Genomic DNA, 25,358 nt, shown 5'->3' on the forward strand with positions numbered 1-25,358 from the left:
GCTTCATGCCACTGGATAATCCATTTTACATTGATGTGATTGTACCAGGGCTGACTATATGGTCTCTCCAACCACATTCCATTAGCTGTTTGGTACAGCAGCTGCATCACACCACTAGAACAAGTTACCTAAGGAGGTTGTGGAATCTCCAAAATTGGAGGTTTTTAAGAACAGGTTAGACAAACACTTGTCAGGGACAGTCTAGAAAATACTTAGCCCTGCCTCACTGCAGGGGACTGGACTAGTTGAACTATCGAGGTCCCTTACAATCCTACATTTCTATGATTCTATGACACTATACCATAGGATCCAGCCCAATATTTATTGCTGAACCAAGTTTAAAAAAAAAAAAAAGAAGCAAGCTTTAGCTTTTGATAATTACACTTTTCAGGTTACAAAACAGAAACTGAACTTTAACAGAAACTGATTCAGATTTAATAATTTAAAGGTTAAAAGGGGCTTCTTAAAAACAAAAAAGATCAGGTATTGGGTAGGATGTTTCACTCCTTACTTACTCTGTCTGCATTTACACTGACAGAAAACTGTCAATCAGAATTTAAAAACAAGATGGAGGAAAAGAACAACCTTAATATACAACAAAAAGAAACTCTTCTTAAATTAATCGTTATTTACAAAGTAGATGCTTACTGAATATTATGTGTAATGTGTCTGGAGAGAATAATTTCACAGTACAAAAGAAAACAATGACAACTGAGAAAATGATCGTACATTGCTACGATCTCTCAATTTAATTATGAAATCTGAATCACCGTGTGATTGTACATTTTGTTTTTCAGTCTTATCCATGCTGTTCCCATTGAAGACAATCACAAAACTCCCACTGACTTCATTGTTGAAAGATCAAGCTCATGTCCCACGGTATACACACATTTCTTCACTTTCAAGAGCGGATGCTGTAAAAACAAATTTTTCATCTCTAAATGAAAAACTACTGAGAAAAACTTTAACAAATTAGCCCCCTGGGGCATTTTAATTTATTTCTTTGGGGTTTATTTTGTTGTTTCTGCTACTGAAGAAAAAGAGAAAAATCTCTTATTGATATTTTCCATTGGAATAAAGGATCTGAAAATTCAGTTAATTCTGCTACTTGAGTTTAAACTCATTCTTTTCAGACTTTCACAGATGAATAAAGACCTATAAGCATGTAACTGATTTGTCACAGCTTTTACACATCAAAATAAGTATTTTACTAACCTATCCCAACCACTGCATCCCTCTCGGGTTTGCAGGATGAGTGACCATCCTAGGGTTTTGCGATTTTGTGAAAGGACTTATGAAGAGAGGTTACCTAAAGCAAATCTTGCCAAGTTTCAAAACCTTGTGCGAGCAGTCCTGTCTGATTCCAGGATCCTTCTGTAAAGACTGAATCCCCTAGCTCTGCGCTCCAGTTTAGAAAGCGGTGTTTCAGCTCCACCTTTAGGTTTAGCAAGCTGTGTGTGGCAGGGTGTTGGGAGTTAAGGGAGGCCAGGAAACCTCTCCAAGAATTGGGCGTTGCCACTCACCAATGGTGATCAGTAGCGAAAGCAGGGAGCCGCACAGCAGATGGCCAGCTCTGCTCCCCCACACAACTGAGCCGTGTCCATACGCAGCCTTGCTGTGCCGAGGTGAAGCTGATGAGCAGGGCACTCTCCCCTCTCTGTGCCGGAGGGAATGCCAAGTCTCCATGCCCCCCAAGCTCAGACAAGGGTCCTAGGGGGAAAACCAGAGTTGACAAGAGCAGCCCACAGTGCTAAAGGGGCGGACTCCTACTCTGTGCCGGGCCCTCGGCCCCACATGCTCAGCCCGCTGGGGTGGATCCATACGGCCTGTGCGGGAGAACTGTATAAGCTGCCGCCCGCAGGGGCTCCTAGGCAGCGCCTCGGGCCCCAGCCCTTCAGGTCTGCGGGGCCAGGCCTGGTCAGGCACGGTGCTCAGGCGGGGGTCGCTGCTTTCCCCAGGGCTCCCTGAGGTCCCACATCACCTGGCGGGGACTCGGGCTGCCTGGAGGCCAGGAGCCCGCGGCTCTAGGCGCCTCTCTCCCTGCGCCAGCAGCGCCCCAGTGTCCGCTGTCCGCGCCAGGAGCCTCAATAAAGTTTTTTCAGTCAGGGAAACCGGAAGTGCGGGGCGGCGGGGGCGGGAGCAGGCCCTGCCCTTCCGGGAGGCGGCAGCCTGCGAGTGGGGGGCCGCCGCCGGCGGCGGGGCTGGGCCGGGTATGAGCGACGTGGTGGAGCGGACGCTGAGCGCGCTGCCCGGCCTGCTGGGGCAGCACGACCCGGGGGCCGGGCCCGGCGGGGGCCCGGGTCGGTTCTCGGCCACCTCGCGGCTGGGCGGCTTGATCCGGAGCATCACTGCGCTCTCCTCCAAACATGTACGGGCTGGTGGGGGAGCGGGGTGGCTCAGCGGGGCTGGGCCCTGGCCGGCCGGACCTTCTCCCCTGTGAATTGTAGCCAGTGATGAGCTGCCAAAATCTTAACAGCAGGTTCCCTCCTTAGCCTAGGAGGGGGTCGTTGTCCACCCCCACCCCCTGGCACTCGTGCCCTATCCAACCCCCCCGTGTTCCTTGACCCCCCAGGACCTCTATGCCATCCACCCCTGTCCCCTGACTGCCCCCAGAACCGGGCAGGAGGGTCTCATGGGTCATTGTAGTGGGTGCCCACCCCTAAGAGCCAGAGGCACCTGCTGGGGGGCGAGGTGGGGAGTCCCAGAGGTGCTTACCTGGGGCTGCTCCCAGGAAGCATCTGGCAGGCCCTTCTGGCTCCTAGGGGTGGGGGAGCGTAGCTTGGGGGGGAGCAGGGGGAGTGGCCACTCCCCCACTGATCACATCAAAAGTTTCACTTTAGGCACGGACTCTCTGGGTGCTCCAGGGCTGGAGCACCCACGGGGAAAATTTGATGAGTGGAGAGCACCCACCGGCAGCTCCCTGCCCCGCGCCCGGCCCAGCTCACCTCACCTCCACTACGCCTTCTCCGCTGAACACGCTGACCCGCTCTGCTTCTCTTCCTCCCCCCCAGCTTCCCGCAAATCAGCTTTTTGGTGGGAAGCCTGGGAGGACTGAGAAGCAGGCGGCAGCTTTTTGCTCAGGTCAAGGGTGGCAGAGGTTAGCTGGGGTGGGGAGTGGTTCCTCTGCGGGCCTCCCCCAGGTTACCTGCTGCAGCACGGGCGGCCCTCCTCGCGCCCCCCTGTACCTCCGCCTCCCTGGGCCTGAGTGCAAAGCCGCTGCCTGCTTCTCAGCCTGCCCCGGCTTCCTTCGCGAACAGCTGATTCACTGGAAGCCTGCGTGGGATGGAGAAGCAGAGCGGGGTGGCATGTTCAGGGGAGGAGGCGGAGACAGAGCGGAGGTGAGTTGGGGCCGGGGGTGGGGCGGGGAGCTGCCGGTGGGTGCACTGCACCCACCAAATTTTCCCCTTGGGTGCTCTAGGGCTGGAGCACCCATGGAGTTGGCGCCTAAGGCGCCACTTTTGGCCAGTTAAATTTAGAAGCCCTTTTAGAACTAGTTGCGCTCCTGGAACAACCGGTTCTAAAAGGGCTTCTAAATTTAACAACCGGTTCTAGCGAACCGGTGCGAACCGGCTCCATCTCACCACTGATTGTAGTCATGGCCTTGCACCCCAGGCTGAAAGCAAGCGGGGAGGCTGGGTCCGCGGTCTCCCTTCTCACCCGTGTCCCTGGCTTCCCATGCCGCGTGTGTCTCATGTTCTGGACAGGCGCGAAGCCACGGGGGTCCTTGTCGCCAGGTATTAGAGCAGACGGGTTTTCGGCCAAGCAGCTCCGCCCGCCCCTGCCGTGGGTGGGGTAGAAAAGCCTGAATGTGGAAGGTCAGCAGGTGTTGGCAGCTGTCTCTGGGGTGAAACACACCTGTTCAGCCCTGCCCAGTAACATGCTTTTCTTTCCCACCCACCCTGCCTATTGATATGGCCCCAGTTACAATAGAATCTGGGTGCCTCATAGGCTTTAATTAGGGTGCCAACCCTCCAGGATTGTCCTGGAATCTCCAGGAATTAAAGATTTTGGAATTAAAGATTGTCATGTGATGAAATGTCCAGGAATATGTCCAACCAAAATTAGTGACCCTACCTTTAATATATTTATACTTAGTATGCTTACTTCACCTCTGGTAGAAAAGTGCTGTAAATCCCTATTTTACAGACTGGGAGCTGAGGCACCGAGAGGTTAAATGGTTTGTCCATAGTCACACAGGAAGGCAGTGACAGAGCAGGATCTCAAAGCCAGAGTTTAGAGCCCTACCCATTGGACCATCTTTACAGTTTAGTACAGGGAGTAAATATGAATACAATACACAGTGATCAGTTTTTGTTAGAGTAGGTGTAAATAAGATGATGTAACTTGGCCAGGATACAGAGATAAATCCCTTTCTATTTCTAAGAGTGCGTGCTGTACAAGTGGGCAGGACCTTAGTGTTATCTGTCGTCCAAAATAATGCATCGTATCATTCCCTGACACCATGCTGTGTATTATTTCAAATACTGATTTAGAAGAAAGGGTGTTACTGGCTGAATTACCAGTGTAATTGTCTAGGCATTAGAGGTCTCATCAAAGGGCATGTCTACACTTACCTCCAGAGCGATTGATCCAGCAGCAGTCAATTTATCGCATTAGTGAAGACGTGATAAGTTGACCGCCGAGTGCTCTCCCGTCTACTCCGGTACTCCACCAGGGCAAGGGATGCAGGCGGAGTCGACGGGGGAGCGTCAGCAGTCGACTCACTGCAGTGAAGACATCGCGCTAAATAGATCTAAGTACGTCAACTTCAGCTATGCTATTCATGGAGCTGAAATTGCGTAACTTAGATTGATCCCACCCCGCTAGTGTAGACCAGGCCTAAGTCCTAACTAGGGCCAAGCTTGCTGAGCTTGCAAAATGGCTGCAGAATGCAGTTTTTGTTTTGCATGGCATGTATTAAAACTGTGCACTTTAAAATATTTTCCAAGTCCAAGAATATAAATGAAGTACTGTTAGACCCTTTTAAATCAATAAACTTATGTATACTGTAATACAGGCCAATGGAAGAGTGAGCAGATGAAAGTGTAGATATGGAAAGTGTACCATTTTTTGTACTTTAAAAAAAACAGTATATGGAAATATAGTGAAACCCTTTGAAGCTGTAAATCTAGTGAAATTGGAAGTGTAATAGCTTTGTAATATTATTTATACAAAAAACAAATGAAGAACGTAAGATTATATAAATTATTTTTGATAGAATTCTAATAGTTCATGCTTTCCTTGCCATCATTTGTTTCTTTTTTAACCCCTCCAAAATTATGCAAGATCTTAAAAATGTTTAAATTATTCTTTTATAGGAGGAAGAAAAATTAATACAACAGGAACAAACTAATTTGAAAGCAACAGTTTCTGCTCCCACTACAACACTTGTAAGTTTTAGTCTTATTTGTAATGAAATTTACCTTTACTGTAGACTGAATTTAAGAATAGCAATGTGCAGACTTGTGCTTGGCAGGGTGCGTGAATACTAGTTTGGTATAGTTGGTATACACTAGAGAAATCTTGCATTTGTTAGCACCGTTACAAGAACATGCTCTACTTGTAATACACCTTATGTCTACACCCAGGTTTTTGCAGTGGTGCCCAAGCAGCGAGAGTACTATTGCAACTGTGCTTGCTTGGAGCAAGTATTGCCACTGTTGTATCTTGTAGTGGGTCACTCTGTACTCTTGCAGTACTAGTGTAGACAGGGAAATCAGGTGATGCAGTGGAGCATGTCGAATTACTCCTCCCAAGTGCAGTTTAAGGCCTGGGCTACACTGGGGCTGGGGGTTCGAACTAAGATATGCAACTTCAGCTACGCTATTCGCATAGCTGAAGTTGAAGTATCTTAGTACATGGCCGTCCTCACAGCAGTGAGTTGACCGCAGTGGTTCCCCTGTCGACTCCGCTTACTCCTCCTGCCGAGGTGGAGTACAGGCATCGATTCAGGGATCGATTTGTCGCATCTAGACAAAACGCGATAAATCTATCCCCGATTGATCGATCACTACCCGCCGATCCAGCGGGTAGTGAAGACGTACCCTTAGAGTTCTCCTGCCCATCTGTTTGTGCTGTCTCAGAACACTGGTTCTACCATCTGTCAAGTTACCACCCACTGGTTGCTTGAGATTAGTCAAGGAATTCTCTAATGGAGACCAATCATTACAGATTTCAGACAAGCATGCTTCTGTGTTCATAACAATTACCTTTCTAACCTAGCATGCAGTTCCATTGTATATGCAATCTAGGGATTAGCTGTACTTGAAAATTAATTTGGATTAAGGTAGCATGTGAATTTAGAGAGTAAAAGTGGTTCCAGAATAACTCCATGTGTGGATGCTCTTATTCTGGAATAGGTCTGTCCACACATGACGTTATTCAGGAATAATTATTCCTGAATAATTCGATGTGTATACAGACCCTTAGTATGATATCTGTCTTTTTGCGACATTGTCACACCGCAAGATCATGTTTAATCTGTCAATCATTATTGGCTTTATAAAGTTGTGGTCCGCACTACAAAAATGTTTTTTAATAGAGAAAGTATTTAGTGGAACCATTCCTCTTCCATTTGTGACTGCACTGACCACTTTCCTCCCATTGGTGATACAACAACAGTGGGATGTGGAGTAATTTGTGGTATTGTACGTACGGTAGTACAGTGCCTTGTGACTATTCATTTTAATACCCATGATGGTCATAATTTTGTTTTGATTGTAAGGATGCCACTCATAACCAGATAACATATTTATGCATGGAATTTGATGAAGTTCAGTTGTAGTTTAACTTAAATTTGTTTTGAAAGATTAGTATCACATCAAATATTGATAAACTTTCATTTTAGAAATGTTAAATTCTGTGTTTAGAAAAAGTAGTGCTTTTTGTTTATAATATATACTTGTCAAAGTCTCAAACCTCAATATGTTAGAGCTGTAAAAAGGAACAGAGCACTTATAACTATTCTAAATTTCTTAATATTTCATTCTTGGTATTTCAGAGACTGATGAAAGAATGTATGGTGAGACTAATCTATTGTGAAATGCTGGGATATGAGTCCTCCTTCGGATACATCCATGCTATTAAGCTAGCACAACAGGGAAACCTTTTAGAAAAAAGAGTTGGTATGTGTATAAGACTGGTATATCTTAATATTGTGCTCAAAATTGCCACAAATGTCTCCTGAAATTGGGTTGGAAGTCATAGTAAATACAAGAACTGGTTGAAAGTTTATTTTCAATATGTTTTCTTTTTGGGGGAAAAAAATTCAACTTAATATTTCAAAATTTGAAAATACAAGATTATTTTAGTTGTAAGGAGTTTTAAGTACCTGGTTGAAAAATGGGTGCAGAGGGGAAACCATAAAAAAGACAACAACCCACCACCTTTGTATTATTTAATAATTTTGAATATCCGCTCTAGTAAACAGGAGACACATACAAGCATTTTCATTTAAAGGATATTTCAAAGAGACACATTGGCTTGAAGGTCAATTTCCATGTGGAAACTTTATATATAGTTGTCATAAATAACCTCTTAAAATAATATAAGTGGAATATTAAAGAGACAATATTTAGTGGAGTAAGAGTGCTGGTTCTCCAACATTCAACTGTATTTATGTTTTTATAGGGTTTTATAATCTTTTCTTTTCAATATTAGTGCAGTTCCCTTTAAGCATATTATTCCCTGTCTTTCTTTGTACACATCGGTCACCTCGGGTTAGAGGTGGCTTGTGACAAATGAGGCGAGAGGGAAGATAACGAGAGCGCCAGTGCAGAAGTCTATGGAGAAATCTGACTGATGGTGTAAAAGAATTTTTGAAATTTTACACCACATATTGTATGGGTAACAAAACAGAGATATGAAACTCTTCTTTATCTACAAAGTCTTATCAGTAGATTTGTTTCAAGGAGTTGACATTCTGATTAATCTGGGGTATCTCCAAGAGGTTGCTGATTCAAGTGTCTTAGTGAAGACAGGTTTCAGAGTGGTAGCAGTGTTAGTCTGTATCAGCAAAAACGATGAAGAGTCCTTGTGGCACCTTAGGGCTCGGCTACACTTGTAAGTTAGAGTGCATTAAAGCAACCCCTGGCGCCCTAACTCCTGAGGTGTCCACACTGGCAAGGCATGTAGAGCACCTGGACTCTGCAGCTGGAGCACTCCTGATAATCCACCTCCACGAGAAGCCTAAAGCTTGCTGCGCCCTGCCTGAAACGCCCAGGCGTCAGTGTGGACGAAGTGTTGCATTACTGCGCTGTGATTGGCCTCTGGAAACGTCCCATAATCCCCTGAAGTCAAGTGGCCACTCTTCTCGTTGTTTTGAAATTGGCTGCAGGCATGTGGATATCCCCTTTCAAAGCTCCGTTTCTGACCGCCAGCATGCTTATCTGCTCTGGAACAAAGCAAACAATTAGTATGGAATGCTGCTGTTGTGAGCGTGTGTGAGAGGGTGTGGGTCTGCTGCTATCTGAATTTACGAGACAGCATGCTGACACGCTTTCAGCCCCCCAAAATACACTGTCTCTCCCCCCACATACACACAACACACTCCCTGTCACACTCTCTCCCCCCCCTCCCCGTTTGAAAAGCACATTGCAGCCACTTGCACACTGGCATAGCTATCACAATTCACTGCTCTTTGTGGCATTGCAAGAGCTGCTAATATGGCCATGCCTGTGCGCTTGCAGCTGATAGTGTAAACACATAGCAGCATTTTCTCTGCTGCGTTCTCCGAAGGATGGTTTAACTCCCAGTGCTCTACATCTGCAAGGGTAGCCAAGCCCTCGGAGACTAACATTTATTTGGGCATAAGCTTTTGTGGGCTAAAACCCCCTTCATCAGATGCATGGAGTGGAAAATACAGAGGCAGGTATAAATACATACCACATGAGAAGATGGGAGTTGTCTTACCAAATGGGGGGTTAGTGCTAATGAGCCAATTCAATTAAGGTGGAAGTGGGCTATTGTGATTTTTCCTCCCTTGGTATTCACCCATTCTTGTCAACTGTTGAAAATAGCCCACTTCCACCTCAATTGAATTGGCTCGTTAGCACTGATCCCCCACTTGGTAAGGCAACTCCCATCTTTTCATGTGGTGTGTATTTATACCTGCCTCTGTATTTTCCACTCCATGCATCTAATGAAGTTGGTTTTACCCCACAAAAGCTTATGCCCAGATAAATTTGTTAGTCTCTAAGGTGCCACAAGGACTCATTTTTTTTAGTGAAGACATTTCTTGTGTTGCAGAGAAAATAGTTCAGATGTGGGCCAAATTATCTGCATCCACAATAGCAAGGCAATATATTGGGTAAAATAACTGTTAGGTTTTCTGTGTTTGAATTTCAGCTGGTATAATTCACTCAAGCACTGGAGTTGGATAAACCTTGTATCAGAAACTAATTTTAGACCCATGTCCTTCCTCACTATTGAACACCAGTGAAAAGGTGCTCAGTGTGATGTTCGTAGGAATTGTTAACACCTTGTGGAAGGCAGGGTGCAATCTGCCAATCTGGTCTCTGATCAAGAGATTATTTCTTGACATTGACAAACTGGCTAACTGTCAACCAGTTTCATATCTTCCCTTGTAGGTAATATTATTGAGAAGGTTGTGTGAGACCAATCTTTCAGTATCTAGATGCCTCAGATATCCTGGACAAAAAAAACAGCACTCGTTGCTTTGGTTTGAGGATCTACTAGTAATGGAGAATGAGGAGGTGTCTATGCTGATATTATAAAGTTGTTCAGTTGTCTTTGGTACTGCTGACTCTACATACTGTTGTATGCAATGGTGGACAGGGATCTTGAGTGTCTCCATTCTTTCCTGGGTGAGCGGTCCCAGGGGGTTGCATTAGGGAATTGTTCATCTGCCTCAAGGGTTCTCTTGTGGAGTCATCCTCCATCTTGTCACTCCTTTTGTTCGGGGTGTGTGTGTGTGTATTGATTGTGTAGTGATTTAGTCCTAAGTTGAGCACAGGATCTGGTCCAAGAGGTGAATATAGTTGGGCTGCTTGGTAATAGTGACCATAATATAATTGAATTTCATATCCCTGTGGCAGGAAAAACACCACAGCGGCCCAACACTGTAGCATTTAATTTCAGAAAGGGGAACTACACAAAAATGAGGAGGTTAGTTAAACAGAAATTAAAGGGTACAGTGCCAAAAGTGAAATCTCTGCAAGCTGCATGAAACTTTTAAAAGACACCGTAATAGGGGCTCAACTTAAATGTATACCCCAAATTAAAAAACATAGAGAACCAAAAAAGAGCCACCGTGGCTAAACAACAAAGTAAAAGAAGCAATGAGAGGCAAAAAGGCATCCTTTAAAAAGTGGAAGTTAAATCCTAGTGAGGAAAATAGAAAGGAGCATAAACGCTGGCAAATGAAATGTAAAAATACAATTAGGAAACCCAAAAAAGAATTTGAGGAACAGTTAGCCAAAGACTCAAAAAGTAATAGCAATTTTTTTTTAAGTACTTCAGAAGCAGGAAGCCTGCTAAACAGCCAGTGGGGCCCCTGGACAATCAAGGTGCTAAAGGAGCACTCAAGGACGATAGGGTGGAGAAACTAAATGAATTCTTTGTATCAGTCTTCCAGGCTGAGGATGTGAGGGAGATTCCCAAACAGCCATTCTTTTTAGGTGACAGATCTGAGGAACTGTCCCAAATTGAGATATCATTAGAGGAGGTTTTGGAACAAATTGATAAACAGTTGTAAGTCACCAGGACCAGATGGTATTCACCCAAGAGTTCTGAAGAAACTCAAATGTGAAATTGCAGAACTACTAACTATAGTCTGTAACCTATCATTTAAATCCGCTTCTGTACCAGATGACTGGAGGATAGCTAATGTGATGACAGTTTTTAAAAAGGGCTCCAGAAGTGATCCCGGCAGTTACAGGTTTTTAAGCCTGACTTCAGTACTGGGCAAACTGGTTGAAACTATAATAAAGAACAATATTGTCAGAGGTATAGATGAACATAATTTGTTGAGGAAGAGTCAACATGGTTTTAGTAAAGGGAAATCATGCCTCATCAATCTACTAGAAATCTTTGAAGGGGTCAACAAGCATGTGGACCAACGGGGTCCAGTGGATATAGTATACTTAGATTTTCAGAAAGCCTTTGACAAGGTCCCTCACCAAAGGCTCTTTTGCAAAGTAAGCTGCCACAGGATAAGAAGGAAGGTGCTCTCATGGATTGGTAACTGGTTAAAAGATAGGAAACAAAGGGTAAGAATAAATGGTCAGTTTTCAGAATGGAGAGAGGTAAATAGTGGTGTCCCCCAGAGGTCTGTTCTGGGACTAGTCCTATTCAACATATTCATAAATGATCTGGAAAAAGGGGTAAACAGTGAGGTGGCAAAATTTTCAGATGATCCAAAATGACTAAAGATAGTTAAGACCCAGGCAGACTGCAAAGAGCTACAAAAGGATCTCTCAGAACTGGCTGACTGGGCAACAAAATGGCAGATGAAATTTGACGATAAATGCAAAGTGATGCACATTGAAAAGCATAATCCCAACTATACGTATAAAATCATGGGGTCTAAATTAGCTGTTACCGCTCAAGAAAGAGATCTTGGAGTCATTGTGGATAGTTCTCTGAAAACATCCACTCAATGTGCAGTGGCAGTCAAAAAAGTGAACAGAATGCTGGGAATAATTAAGAAAGGGATAGATAATAGGACAGAAAATATCATGTTGCCTCTACATAAATCCATGGTACTCCCACATTTCGAATACTGCATGCAGATGTGGTTGCTCCATCTCAAAAAAGATATATTGGAATTGGAAAAGGTTCAGAAAAGAGCAACAAAAATTATTAGGGGTATGGAATGGCTTCCGTATGAGGAGAGAGTAATAAGACTGGGACTTTTCAGTTTGGAAAAGAGATGGCTAATGAGGGATATGATTGATGTCTATAAAATCATGACTGGTATAGAGAAAGTAGATAAGGAAGTGTTTACCACTTCTCATAACACAAGAACTAGGGGGCACCAAATGAAATTAATAGGCAGCAGGTTTAAAACAAATAAAAGGAAGTATTTCTTCACACCGTGCACAGTCAACCTGTGGAACTCCTTGCCGGTGGATGTTGTGAAGACCAAGACCATAACAGGGTTCAAAAAAGACCTAGATAAATTCATGGAGGATAGGTCCATTAATGGTTATTAGCCAGGATGGGCAGCAATGTTGTCCATAGCCTCTGTTTGCCAGAAGCTGGGAATGAGCAACAGGGGATGGATCACTTGATGATTACCTGTTCCATTCATTCCCTCTGGGGCACCTGGCACTGGTCACTGTTGAAAGACAGGATACTGGGCTAGATGGACCTTTGGTCTGAGCCAGTAGGGCCATTCGTATGTTCTTATTCATATACATATACACACACCCACATACCCTGAACCAGAAGAGAGGCAGATGAACAATTCCATAATGCAACCCCGTGGGATATATATTTGGGGCTTCTAGGAGAATTAGTGAGATGGCATGGGCTCTCATGTCTTCAGTATGTTCATCTCCTCTCAGTTGATCTTGCCATTGTGGTTGAATGTTAGGTGGCAATCTAGGCACAAATGAGAACAAATTAGTTGAGGCCAAGTCCAGATATGACACAGGCAATGTTGGTAGGTTGGGAAAAACCTCTGAAGTGGCTGGCAGGGATTATATCGGCTTTCTTGACTGCAGGGTTGTGCCCATCACATTGTAACCTCCTATTTCGTTGAAGTTTGCCACTTGAGAGTTCAGTTAGAAAACAACTGCTGTTAGACAATAAGGTAGCACCTGTTAGTTACCATGAAGACTGCTTTTTAAAAATCAATGTCTGGCCAGAAAGCTGTGGTTTCTTCTTTGCAATATGGAATTTGCTACCATAGTCCATGTCTTTATCACTTACTGATACTAGACTACTGCCATGTACTCATTGTAGGCTACACCTGAAATTAATTCAGACACTGAAGGTAGTCCAGAATGCAGTGATCTGATTGTTTAGAGGTTTATCATACCAGAAGACATTTCACCAGTGGCTCAAGACCTATCTATTGGTTCCTTTGTGGAATCTAAATAGTAAAACCTTAAAAGGCCTGAGCCCTGCCTGTCTGAGACCCACAAACAGTTCCACCTTTTCTGGATAATCACATGGGATCAGAAGAGGTGCTTATTCCATCAGGGTCCTTGATTCTGGAATTTAGTTCCCTCCTTAGTTCCACATGGTTGAAGTCTGTGACCTTCAGGCCATGCCCCAAGCCCCGTCTGATTTCCTGGGTATCTGAGGAGGGTGTGGGCATGAATGGGGTTTGAGCTGTGATAGAGGATTTGTTTGCTCTGCTATAATTATGTGGGTTGATTTGTGCTATTTGATTGGAATGACCAGTTTTAACCAATTTTTTGTGTTTGATTGTGTTATTTTAATGATGTCACAGTACCTAGAGCTCCTTTGAATAGGTCTGTTTTATAATTACCAATCCAAATAAATAGAAGAATAACTTAATTGAGTAACACTGGAAAATATATAGTGTTGAATTATTTAATGTAGTAAATAAACTGGGATACAATAATTCACTTAAAACTAATATTTGCTATATGGTGTCTCCGTCCTTAAAAATGAAGTGCAGGCTGCTTATGGGTAGTTGTCTGGTCTACGGAGAATATAATTTTGTTAGTGTGGGGAAAAAAGCATTCATTTTCTAATGAATTGTCTCTTGTATGATGTCATCCTCAGCGCTTTAGATCTGACAGCGTTACAGAGGCTTCTTAATTTTGGACACAGCTTGTGGGTTTCAAGTCCATCCTTACTGAACAGTATGACCAGCTAAATATCTCCAAGCAACCAGATGATAAAAAACCAGTTAATTTAAAACTCTGACGTTAAAAAAATAGGGTGCATCTACACAGCAAACTGCCCATCCCGCACAGCAGCGAATCTGAGTCAGTTACTTGGGCTCTGAAACCCACTGCTGCAGGGTTTTCCCCCCTTTTCTCGACTTACCCACAGAGATCCTATAATCTGCCGGTATTTTCACCGATGATTTGAGCCGTCAACTCTTGTGCTCTGGATGTCTTTCGTTTTCCTGTTAACATTTGGAAACAGTTTATAACTGGAAAAGGTGATGGAGGTTTTTTGTTTTTTTTTCTTTTGTAGGTTACTTGGCTGTTTCTTTATTCCTCCATGAAAATCATGAACTGTTGCTTCTGCTTGTGAACACAGTTGTGAAGGTACAGCTTTATGGGAGGTTTGGAGAAAAACATTACACTAACTTTTTAGGCCAGTGCTTTTCCAAGTATAATGCCAATTAATTCTAAACTGTGTATTCATTAATAAAATCTACTTGTTTATCAGTTAACACTGAAATAAGAAAAATGACTATTCACCCGAGTTTCTTATGGGATTCTAATGTATCCTTTTGCTGTGGTTATAGTTTCAAGTTCTGTAGCAGTATTAAACAAATATAATGAAAATGTTATAGAAAAATTGAACAATCCCTTAATTAGCAGAGCATTAGAGAGCAGTGCTTCACAGTATAGCATAAAAAGTGGAAGCTTTCCCACATTTGGCCTTAGAAATGAAAAGTTTCCCATAGTTTAAATTAGAAATGACCATTTTGTTGTCTTAATGACTGACAGGACTTGCAGAGCACTAACCTGGTTGAGGTGTGTATGGCACTTACTGTTGTCAGCCAGATCTTTCCACGGGAAATGATTCCAGCTGTACTTCCCCTCATAGAAGACAAACTTCAGCATTCTAAGTACGTATTCACTAAGAAGGATTTCAAGCATTGTTATGAACTTGGGATGTCCTAAAATTTAGATATTTTATTTCAGTACATAAATATTTCTCTTAAATACTGTTTTTGCTCTGAATCCTTCCTTAGTCATTATTCACAACTTTGTGTTCCTTTCCAAATTTTCCTTTTTTGTCTCTCCCTGCCCTACCTGCTTTAGTTTGTGCATTCTTGATTGCATAATGAATGTCTTTTGTTTTGCTTAAGCATTGTTGATGGATAAATGTCATGTAACTTTATACATGTGGAGATACTGTTATACAGTGTATGTGGGTTAAAAAGTGTTTGTAGTATAAATGGAGTAACAAATTGTACCCTTGGAATTCAATACATCACAGAAAGATCTATGCCTGATTTTTGGAGAAGTTGAGCATGCGCAAACCCCACTGAAGACTGGTGAGGTGCAGGTGCTCAGCCCTTTGGTTGTCAGGCCTTGTAGTTAATAACATTACATACAGAGCTAGCACAGTGTACATGCTAAACTAAAAGGTAGCAGAAGCATGATCTAACTCCAGGAACTACTAAACGCTACGCTTTCTGTGCCACTGACTCATCATGTGGCCTTTGCCAGATTACTTATCCTCTCTCTTGTCTCGGTATCCTCATTTGTAAAACTTGAATGATAATATTTAACTATTTCAGAGGCATCCTGATGTGATGATTAGTTAATATTTTAACTAACTAGCTATAAAAGTGAGAAATGTTACAAAGTCAGTAGTTTTCTTAAAAGTCTCTATTTCATAATATAGAGAAACAATTTAGGTTAAGTAAAGCTTCTATTTAGGGTCAAGTTGCTTGATCTTTTAAAGAAAAATGTTTCTCTTTAGGGAAATTATCCGAAGAAAAGCAGTTCAGGCGTTGTATAAATTCTATCTCATTGCTCCCAACCAAGTCCAGCACATCCATGACAAGTTCCGGAAAGCCCTGTGTGACAGGGATGTTGGAGTCATGGCTGCTTCTTTACACATTTACCTTCAAATGATTAAGGTAGGCTGAGAATTAGAAGTCTAATTGAACATATAGGCTGTTTTTTAAAATGTACAAACAACTGTAAAATTGTTCTGTAGGAAAATCACTCTGGAAAGATAGTCTGTCAACTTGTCTTCAGATTACCACGATTCACCTTCATAACTGTACTATGTTCATTAGCATTCCAACCCTTGACAAAAGCCCCAGCTGACCATTTCGGAGCCTGACCCTGGTGATCAGCACCTTTGGCATAATGGCTCTGTTTTTAAGTCCAAAGTTTAGGTTTTTTTCAGTGTGTTATAGATTATGCTGAGGATTGCCTGTGGATTCAGTGTACCATTGCAAGGGAAATGCTTTCAGTCATATTCACTGTCTTGTTAAAAATACAGGGAAAACGCTTAAAGCAAAAAGGAGTTGATGTTGGGGTTTGAGAGGAAGAAGTGGTGGATTAGGAAATGGAATAGGATAGGAAATTATTAATTGAATAATAGCTAATAAGATTATATTCCTGTCATGGCTTTATGGTGTATTTCTGAGGCACTGTACTTAAAATATTTGAATTGTATTTCTCTTTTCCTTGTCTAGAAAAATGCATCTGGATACAAGGACTTGACAGAGAGCTTTGTAACCATTCTAAAGCAGGTAGTGGGAGGAAAGCTTCCTATAGACTTCAATTACCACAGCGTGCCAGCACCATGGCTACAAATTCAGCTCTTAAGAATACTGGGGCTGTTAGGAAGAGATGATCCAAGGTAACCAGTTTCTTCTATGTAATAAATTCTTTGCAAATAGAAAGAATACACAGTGAGTCATTATTTTGTGGTAATGCATAACTTTTACTGTGCTTTCGCAACACAAAGGAAAATAAAGGATTAATACATCCTATTTGCTCTTCATTAAGAAATACTGTAAAAAGTGATTTATTGAAAGTTGTTATACTTGACTTGTTTCTCAGCTCCTATGTGGGTCAGGCAGCTGATTATGGGATATGTGGTGAGAGACGCTTGTGGACTTGAGATCAGAATTTCCATTAATTTGGTTGATAATATGATCACAGTGAAAATCCAAGATCGTGTAAAAAGAGTGTGCTGTCCTTTGTAAGGGTTTAGTTGTTTGTGTTCTTTATTCCTCTTAACCAAAAAGTCTGTCTTATTTACTGATCAGCAAGGAATGTATTTTTAGTCTATTTTGATGCAGTAGACGGCTTATTTGAAAGTAGCAAACATCTTGTGAGATGCCATTTAGAGCCAGATTGTAGAGCCCTTACTCACGCTAATGAGAATTAATTCATATGAATAGTCTCATTGAAATCATGTGGAGCAGCTTGTAGGATTAGGATGTTGTTTTTTCACTAAACAGGTATATACAGGTGGGGGGGGTTTGTTTGTTTTTTTCGATTAATTTACTGGGCTTCAAATAAAGTGAGAACTTTTTTACAATTTTTATTTTGTAACAGGACAAGTGAATTAATGTATGATGTTCTGGATGAGTCTTTAAGAAGAGCAGAAATAAATCATAATATTACATATGGTGGGTGAGAATATATTGTATAAGTACAAATATTTGCAAAGAATGAAAATGTAAGTGTTTAGTTATTGTGCTGTTGACATGAGTAACTATGTATTCTTTTGTTTAGTAATCTGGTGAGGTCATGAATTTGGGTATTGTGACTGGTGAATTATAAAGCAAGGAAACATAATGTTAGTAATGTTAACACATGAACAGAAATTACATATTCCTGTATAATGTAGTTTTGAAATGTTTTTGAAGTGAAGAATATTTATTTAATGGGAAACAACTAAATATTTGTAGATCCAAATTTGCGTGCCTTCAGACTGCTGCATACTATGTGAAAGTCCTCCAAATTATGTTGGGCTTGCTCTTTTCCTCAAATATGCAACATCTTGTACTTGCGAAATCATCAATTGCACAGGTGTATTTATTATAGTTAGTAGCTAACTTTTTAAAAAAAGAAAAAAAAAAAGTGATACTGCCTTGTGTGTCAGAAGGAAGGACTGGACTTCAGGTTTCTTTAAAAAAAAAAAAAAAAAAAAAATCCTCCACATGATTAGTAGTTAAGAAACTTAACAAAAAGTAAGTGTGTGTGTGCGCATGCGCGTACGCTATCCTTCCTTTCACAAACACATTTGTGATCTCTTGAGTTGCACTCTAGAACCTCCTGTTAAAATTATTTCCAGAGCTCATTGACACTGATGCCTATGAAAGTGTGTTTTGACATAAGGCACTACCGTTAATCTTCTAATTATTGCAAACGGCCATATTAATTTACTCTTTAAAAAATATTTGACAATAGAGCAGAATCAACAAGAAATAATACTTTCCAACTCATAGGGGCATTTTGCAAACTATGGAGAGTTTTAAGGATGTGTGGGTAGGTTGGCTTCTTTTTGCTATCTTTCAAGAACAAATATTTAAGGTTCTAGAACACGAAATTAACAACTGTTCTTTTACCCTTAAAAAATGTAGTAGTTCATGGTTTTAAAACGAAGCCATAAATGTTGCCAGTGATCGATGGACAATTAAGATGTGGTGTTGTAAGTGGCTGAATAACAGTGGAACATATGCCCCAAAGCTCTAGAAGTCTATTTTCTTGACTAGGTGTATTTTCTAAGCATTAATGAAAGTGAGGTGCACATGAAATGCTGAATACCCCCCCCCCTTTATTTTATTTTTTTGGCAAATGATACGCTGATGAAACATCTGTCAAATCTTACAACCATCCATTCACTGTGTTTCACTTTGCTTGTATATCAGCGGTGTGCTTTTATGCACAAACAGCAACATCGACATTGAGGGGTTTGTTAGTGTATGATGGATTTAAACATGCAACTCTCAAGAGAGTTAATGTGCATAAATTCTCTGCACAGTGAGAGGAAATTGGATTCCCAAGACTGAATGTTAAATACTTTAGGGATCAGAGTAGACAACCATATGTGAAAAGCCTTATTTTGGCACTTATCAAGTGAAATGTACACAGAGAACAGAATTTACATGTGCGTTCCTTTGCTCACCATATGTTAATTGTTGATAAAGTGCTAAAGAATCTATGATCCAAGCCAATGTGAAAATGTTAAAATCTCTGATTTCTTTGTTGCAATATAGCCAATTCTCTAATATTAAAAGCCGTACCTTGAAGACATTCCTAGCTTGTTGCATGTAGCTGCACAGTTAGTGCACATACCTTTCTCATATTTATTTTAATTGCTCACAATTGATGGATTCTGGTCTTTTCATCTGGTTGCTAACCTAATATGAGATGTGGAAAAAACATGTGAATTGCTGTTATGGTCCTAAATACCAATTGGCAATCTAACTTGGATATTGAATTTTGCTATTGACTCACCTAAATTGGTGCCCTAAAAGATTGATTTGTATCTCCTTTCCTTCACTTCACTAGTTTTCCCATTTAGCTTTTCCCAGCAGAAATATTTTTTTTCCCTCAAGAGGAATTATGCCTCTGAGCTCTTGTCCCTTTTGTCTATGTCATAAGGTTTGTTGATCTTGGTTGTTTGTAATGACTTCGTAATTGCTGCTGTGATAGTCCCCAAGTCCATATGAATGTGCCTTTCCTGAAAGTCAGTCAGAATACAGGATGGTGGAAACTTCTGTTCAACAAAATCAATTCAAACTTTTCCATACACTAAACGTAAATGGCAAACTAGTTTTAGATAAATTTCTCTCCCTAAAGACTTAATAATCCATTGTTGGACCCCAAAGTCCTGTCTGTTGTTGACAGAGAAGTATATTTTTGTGGTGTTGTGTTTTTTTAAGTTAAACTACTGAGCTTCTGCCCACCCTTTCTGCAGTTCATCTAACCATCCTACTACATAAACTATACTAGGCTCCCTACCAGATGCCCTCTGTTCGCTTTCATGTTACTAACAATAGCTGCTTGTTAAATTTTTCTACATTAAGACGCAAACATCATCTTCCTCTGATGTCATCTTCCTGGTATGTGGATGATAAAACAGAGAAAATACTTCCAGTCACTTGTGCAAAGTAATTAAAATCCCACTCTGCAATGGTGGCTATGTACCCAACCTAGCCATTGTCCAGCTACATTATTTGGCCTCTTCTAAACAGGACAATCTTGATATCTCCTCTAGTTGGGTGAATCACATTCATGGGAGATGCAATAGAGCTATTGCTTGCCTGAAAGAAGGAAATTTATTCACATCTAAACAGTAATACTTGTTTTAAAATATTTCATGGGATAATATTTTAGATCCCAGAAATCTACATGCAGCACGCATATCAGATTGCTTTAAAATATTAAGCCCAACCCCTTTCCAGAGAAAGTCGTCATTTGACATGAAGATTTTTTACTTGTATGTGCTAGCTTTTTTATGAAAATGCATTGTTATAGAAACGTATATTCTTAAATTACTGCCGTTTACCATTTGTTGTTTTCCCACCAGCTATCTTATTTGAATGTGTACAAACAATTTATACCATTTGCCCCAAATCTGATCTGCTTGAGAAGGCTGCCAAATGCATTGGGAAATTTGTTCTATCACCTAAAATTAATTTGAAGTATTTAGGTAAGGATACCTGATCATCTCAGCAAGAAGATTTTAATCTGATCATGTGTATGTGATCTCTTGTCATATCTCTGTGCAATAATTTATTTTCTAGGATTAAAGGCTCTGACCTATGTTATCCAGCAGGATCCAAATCTGGCACTTCAGCACCAAATGACAATAATTGAGTGTCTGGACCATCCTGATCCTATCATCAAAAGGGAGGTAAGTTGATTTTTGAACACGCACAAAGAGGGCTTAATGTTTAAGGTCCATTCTATATTAATGTCATTTTAGAGTAAATGCCCTTAATATTACAATAGTGGCGTCATCAAACAAAGGCATGTTTATATTGTTCGGCTCTCGTAACTATGTGAAAAGAATTCTATAGAAAATTTGGTCCTCTTTATACTCTTTGTTTTCTCCTTTCCTTTTCTACAAATCTTATATTTCATTCTAAAAACAGTCTAAAAACATTTCTTGAGAAGATAAATGCCAGTATGATTGGAGAATAAAACAATATATTGTGTTTAAGATTTTTGTCCAATTTGGCACTATGTACTAATTTCCTGTCTGTGCGTCACTCCTGTGTTGTGTGATTAGAGTTACTTAAATGTTGTTTCTTTTGTTTTCCCCTTCAGACATTGGAGCTTCTCTACAGAATTACCAATGGGCAGAATGTAACCGTCATAGTTCAAAAGATGCTGGACTACTTAAGACAAAGCAAGGAAGAATATACCATCATCAACTTAACTGGCAAAATAGCAGAATTAGCTGAGAAATATCCTTTTCTTTTTATTGAAGATTTAGAGCCAAAGCTTCTGTTACAGTTTCATGTGACATCACTAATCACACCCTCCAAAGATCATTTTGTGGTCTTCCAGGAAAAAGAGGGAAGCCAGGATACTATAATTCTTTATTTCAAATTTAAAAAAATAAACAGAAGAAATAATGATCTCAGTATTTTTTTAAATTTCATCACAAAGTAAAGGGCACTGAAGCATTTGGGCTTTGCTTTGGAGTTCACCTTTTAAGTCAATATTAATAACCTTCTCTTAAAAGAAAACTTTAAAAAACATGCACTGTAATCTAAAGGAGAGAAGGAGTTTAGTGCCTTATTGAATTAGACTTCAGCACTTCCTAATTGTGAGTGTGGTTTTCCTAGTAGAGTGCAGCTCTTCCAGTGAAATAGGTAGTTGTGGAGCACGATATGGCTTTGTTTAAAATAAATAAATAAATCCCCAGTAGTCCGAAAAGCATCCTCATTAAATGAGAACACTGCAGGACAGCAATGGTGCATGCTTTGGGATTGCAAAACACTTAGAAGAAAAAAGATTCACAGTTCCATATGGTAACACTTTTGGAACCACAGGCTCTGGGAAAACTGCCCTATTCGTCCTTTTTCTCCTTCCTTAGCTTGGAAAACATTTAAATAGCAAACACTTGTCTGTCCAGATATTCCATATGTGTATGTGCCCTCAAAACTTTTTACGTCTTTCTTTCTTTCCTTTTTTTTTTTTTCTTCCAGATTGTAAGTAAAAATAGATAAAATATACACTAGTGTATTATGTTTATCTTCCCTTAATGTTCTGGATACATATGCCCCTGACAATGAGTGGTTCATCCAGACTATGAATGCAGTATTTTCGGTAGGAGGAGATGTAATGCACTCTGACATCCCAAACAACTTCTTGAGGCTGCTGGCTGAAGGTGGGTAACTTACTGAATTCTGTAAAGAGAAGCCATGCTTTGTTAGCTAATGTCTTGGTTTTATTTTTCTAAATCTGTCTTGAATTCCATGACACATGTAGCATAAGTTTTTAAGCAAAGATTTAATAAGGTGTAATTTTCTTTTTAGGATTTGATGATGAAAAGGAAGATGAGCAGCTACGGCTTTATGCTGTCCAGTCTTATCTTTCCTTGCTGGAGGAGGAAGATACTTTTTATCCACAGAAATTTCTTCAAGTTATGAGTTGGGTAAGGTTGATGCAGTATGAAAATATGATAGCTGTGAAAACTGCCTGTCATAAGTGATGGCTTTTTAAACTTTATATTCTCTTTAAAAAACAAAAACTTATTACACTGAAACTTATTCTATAAGCACCTGTTTCAGTGGCTGTGAGATTCTGTCTTTTCCATAGTAAGGCTGTATGTGTTTGTGAAAAGCATTCGTAACCTTATGATGACCTGCCCAGCTGCTGAACTTGTATTCTGTGCACCTGTGAAAACAAGCAGATTCCACTTGAACTGGAAACTGAGCAGATGGTTAATTGTGCTTGTATAGGTATTGGACTAGGCAGCTGCTTGATTTAATGAATCAAAAATTGGCATCCCACTGATGTATTTCACTTGCATTTTCACAAACACAGTAAAATGTAATCTCAGACATTTTCCATTTAAAATTGAAATATAGCTTGGAAAACCCTATCTGCACTAGAAAATCTGTACTTTGCTGACTCTGATTGTCACAACTGGGTCCCCTCGAACCAGTGCTGAAAACAGTTTAATTGCTAGGGTAGACATGACAGGCATCGTTATCGAAAACATTGTTGATTTGCAAACAGAAACCTTAAGTTGAGATTGATTTTTTTAAATAAATTAATTTGATCTGCTCTGCACTAGTAATTGAACTGTTTTCAGGGTTAGAGAGGATTGGTTGCTGACCACTGTTCTGAGTGGTGGTCAGTTTTGTAGAGTAGGTAGAACTACAGTGAGATGATCTTAAACTGAGGACCAGCCAGCAATACTCGAAAACCAGCAGACACTATGGCTCTTTCCACAGTATATTCCTTGTTTTTATTTTAGGTGGATATATAATTAGAGGGAATTTTTTAAAAGTCCAGAATTTAAAGGATTTCCTTATCTTATAATGGTTTGTTCAATGTGAGGTGGATTTTATGTTAGAGTATTACCATTACATATTAATTTCCAAGATAAAAGCACTGATTCCTGTGTAACTGAATGTCTGTTATATCTGTTTCTTGCTCATAGATTTTGGGGGAGTATTCCTACCTTGTAAATGATGGTGATCCAGAAGTCATTATAACAAAACTGCACAGGTTGCTGAAGCAGACCTTTGTTACTTCTGAAACTAAAGCCTGGATTATGACTGCAATCACTAAAATATCATCCCATATGCCTTGTTCTAAAACAGTTGATAAACTAATCCAGGAATTCAGCACTTCTCTAGACACGTGCATGAGGCAATATGCCTTTGAATTAAAACATTTGTGTGAAAACAAGGAGCTGATGAAAAACGTGCTTCCGCTTGATGCCAGTTGTGATGAGATAATGGTAAGATAACTGTAATGTATGTATTCTGTGCTTAAAGATTCATTTATTTCTATAAAATACGTATTTAAAATTATTATATTTAGATATGTTTAAGAGGAAAGATGCAAATCTATCAAATCACTTAGAATGGTTGCAATACGCACTCTTAACGGGATTCTTGATAAGTCTTGATGTGCTGGTGATATTAAGAGGCAATGAAGTTGTCATTTTATAAAATGATTTTTTTAGGAAGGCAAATTCAGCCTTTTGTGTATCCAGTGTTTGTCTTTGTGGTTCTACTTTTTGTTAGAACAGCCTACTAGTAGTTGAATTGAAGTATAGTATTTGGGAAAGGAAATGTTTACCTCCCTTACTAATTTTACTGTAAAATTAGTATATTTACATGGTGTTCAGTTAGATTGTGTTGGGATGCAAGTTCTTTTGTTCAAGATTTCTTGTCCAAACATACTAGTGAGATTGGAAAATTGTAGAGAAGCTAATTATATTTAAGAACTACCATCCAAACTGATGTTCTGTTTTAACATGTTATCTCAATACCTTCTATATACAAAATACTTCCTTGGACGATAGTGTAAGTATGGAATACATTATCTTCTTAGTGATGCGGGTGTGAGAGCTGTGAGATGTCAGCACTCTGCATTTTTATAAAATGGAAAGTTCCTTTGTTAAGAAATATTAGTTTCATTTAGTGGAAAGATTCTGATTATTACTGTCTTTCTGAATTCAATGTAGGTAGATGCTTCCTTATCTTTCCTAGATGGGTTTGTGGCTGAAGGACTTAGCTGTGGTGCAGCACCATATAAACCTCATCACCAGAGACAGGAGGAGAAGCTTTCTCAGGGAAAAGGTGACTGTTGGTTTGTATTTATTAAATGTATGATAAATTAGCCAAACAATTAAAACAAATTAAAATGTTAGTATAACGTTGGTGTAAGAACACCATCCATTTACATCTTCTTCCCCAAAATGTTACGTCTCCATTTAAAAATGTCATCCACAACTCTAGGAGCGAATCATATTGCCCAGCTTCCTGAATTACATAGGCTATAGATTGCAGTGCTTACAAACAAGGCCTGGTCCAAAGTCCATTGAAGTTGATTAAAATTCTCCAATTTACTTCACTGAACTTTGGATCAAACCCATAGTGTGCACCAGGACCCTATCTTTCATATTCAGCTTTTGATTATGCAGAGGATCTCAGGCTGCTCTGTGATGTTCTTCAGACCCTCTGCTACTTTGTGCCACTTTCTTAGCTCACCCCTTGGCCGCTAGGATTCATCCAAAAAACTCTTCTTTATTGAAGATTAGACTAAGCTCCCTTTGGGACTTGGCTAATGCCATACCTGATTAGCATGTGTAACTTCATCTACAAATATCTTGTTGCTCTGGAGTCAAGAACATAAAGATAAAGGCGTGGAATTCCCAGTTTTATAGTACTTAGCATTCACATCTTGGCCACACTATTGTCCATCAGAATTTTTTTTTGATTGGTTCCTGGGCTTTGTTTTTTAGAAGAAATATCACTTTTGCTTTACTTATATAAACAGTTTAGATAACAGGGGATATCCCTTTATAAAAACCTTAAGTAGAAAGATTCTATAGATCTAAGAGCAGAATTATTTGTTCTACCCTATTTTTAATATATATTTAGAATGCATTTTGTGTAAAAAGGCACAAAACATTGTTTTAAGTGAAGTCCCAAGGAAGATTACAAGTGTATAATGTTGTGGTTCGCTGTGGAAAATTAGAGAGTACAATAGTCTTGTGTATAGTAT

The 25,358-nt window shown here is 40.2% G+C and overlaps 1 protein-coding gene and 1 long non-coding RNA gene across 6 annotated transcripts in view; one reads left to right on the top strand and one right to left on the bottom strand.

Moving 5' to 3' along the window:
* Positions 1-700: 700 nt before the first annotated feature.
* Positions 701-2,094, bottom strand: LOC144271057 (uncharacterized). Of its 3 annotated transcripts, none has more exons than XR_013347298.1 (2): positions 1,524-2,094; positions 701-914 (listed from the first exon to the last, which is right to left on the bottom strand). It is a non-coding gene; the product is annotated as an uncharacterized LOC144271057 (long non-coding RNA). The 3 variants fall into 3 exon arrangements; XR_013347297.1 differs by having other exon boundaries at positions 1,310-2,094; XR_013347296.1 differs by having other exon boundaries at positions 1,216-2,094.
* Positions 2,095-2,171: 77 nt separating this feature from the next.
* Positions 2,172-25,358, top strand: part of AP4E1 (adaptor related protein complex 4 subunit epsilon 1) — a 33,883-nt gene continuing 10,696 nt past the window's right edge. Inside the window, exons 1-15 of one of the 3 annotated variants that reach the window (XM_077828647.1) lie at positions 2,172-2,368; positions 5,319-5,390; positions 7,001-7,124; positions 14,140-14,213; positions 14,622-14,743; positions 15,607-15,766; positions 16,334-16,500; positions 17,205-17,278; positions 20,188-20,310; positions 20,405-20,514; positions 20,931-21,070; positions 21,887-21,999; positions 22,148-22,266; positions 23,281-23,583; positions 24,316-24,430. In XM_077828647.1, the coding sequence (XP_077684773.1) occupies positions 2,213-2,368; positions 5,319-5,390; positions 7,001-7,124; positions 14,140-14,213; positions 14,622-14,743; positions 15,607-15,766; positions 16,334-16,500; positions 17,205-17,278; positions 20,188-20,310; positions 20,405-20,514; positions 20,931-21,070; positions 21,887-21,999; positions 22,148-22,266; positions 23,281-23,583; positions 24,316-24,430 (1,972 nt within the window). In that variant the 5' untranslated portion in view covers positions 2,172-2,212. Of the gene's footprint in view, positions 2,369-4,738; positions 4,758-5,318; positions 5,391-7,000; positions 7,125-14,139; positions 14,214-14,621; positions 14,744-15,606; positions 15,767-16,333; positions 16,501-17,204; positions 17,279-20,187; positions 20,311-20,404; positions 20,515-20,930; positions 21,071-21,886; positions 22,000-22,147; positions 22,267-23,280; positions 23,584-24,315; positions 24,431-25,358 lie in introns of those variants that run through there. The other 2 variants (XM_077828649.1, XM_077828648.1) reach the window with 2 other exon arrangements.

The sequence above is a fragment of the Eretmochelys imbricata genome, chromosome 10 (assembly GCF_965152235.1).
Source record: "Eretmochelys imbricata isolate rEreImb1 chromosome 10, rEreImb1.hap1, whole genome shotgun sequence".
Classification (NCBI taxonomy): Eukaryota; Metazoa; Chordata; order Testudines; family Cheloniidae; genus Eretmochelys; species Eretmochelys imbricata.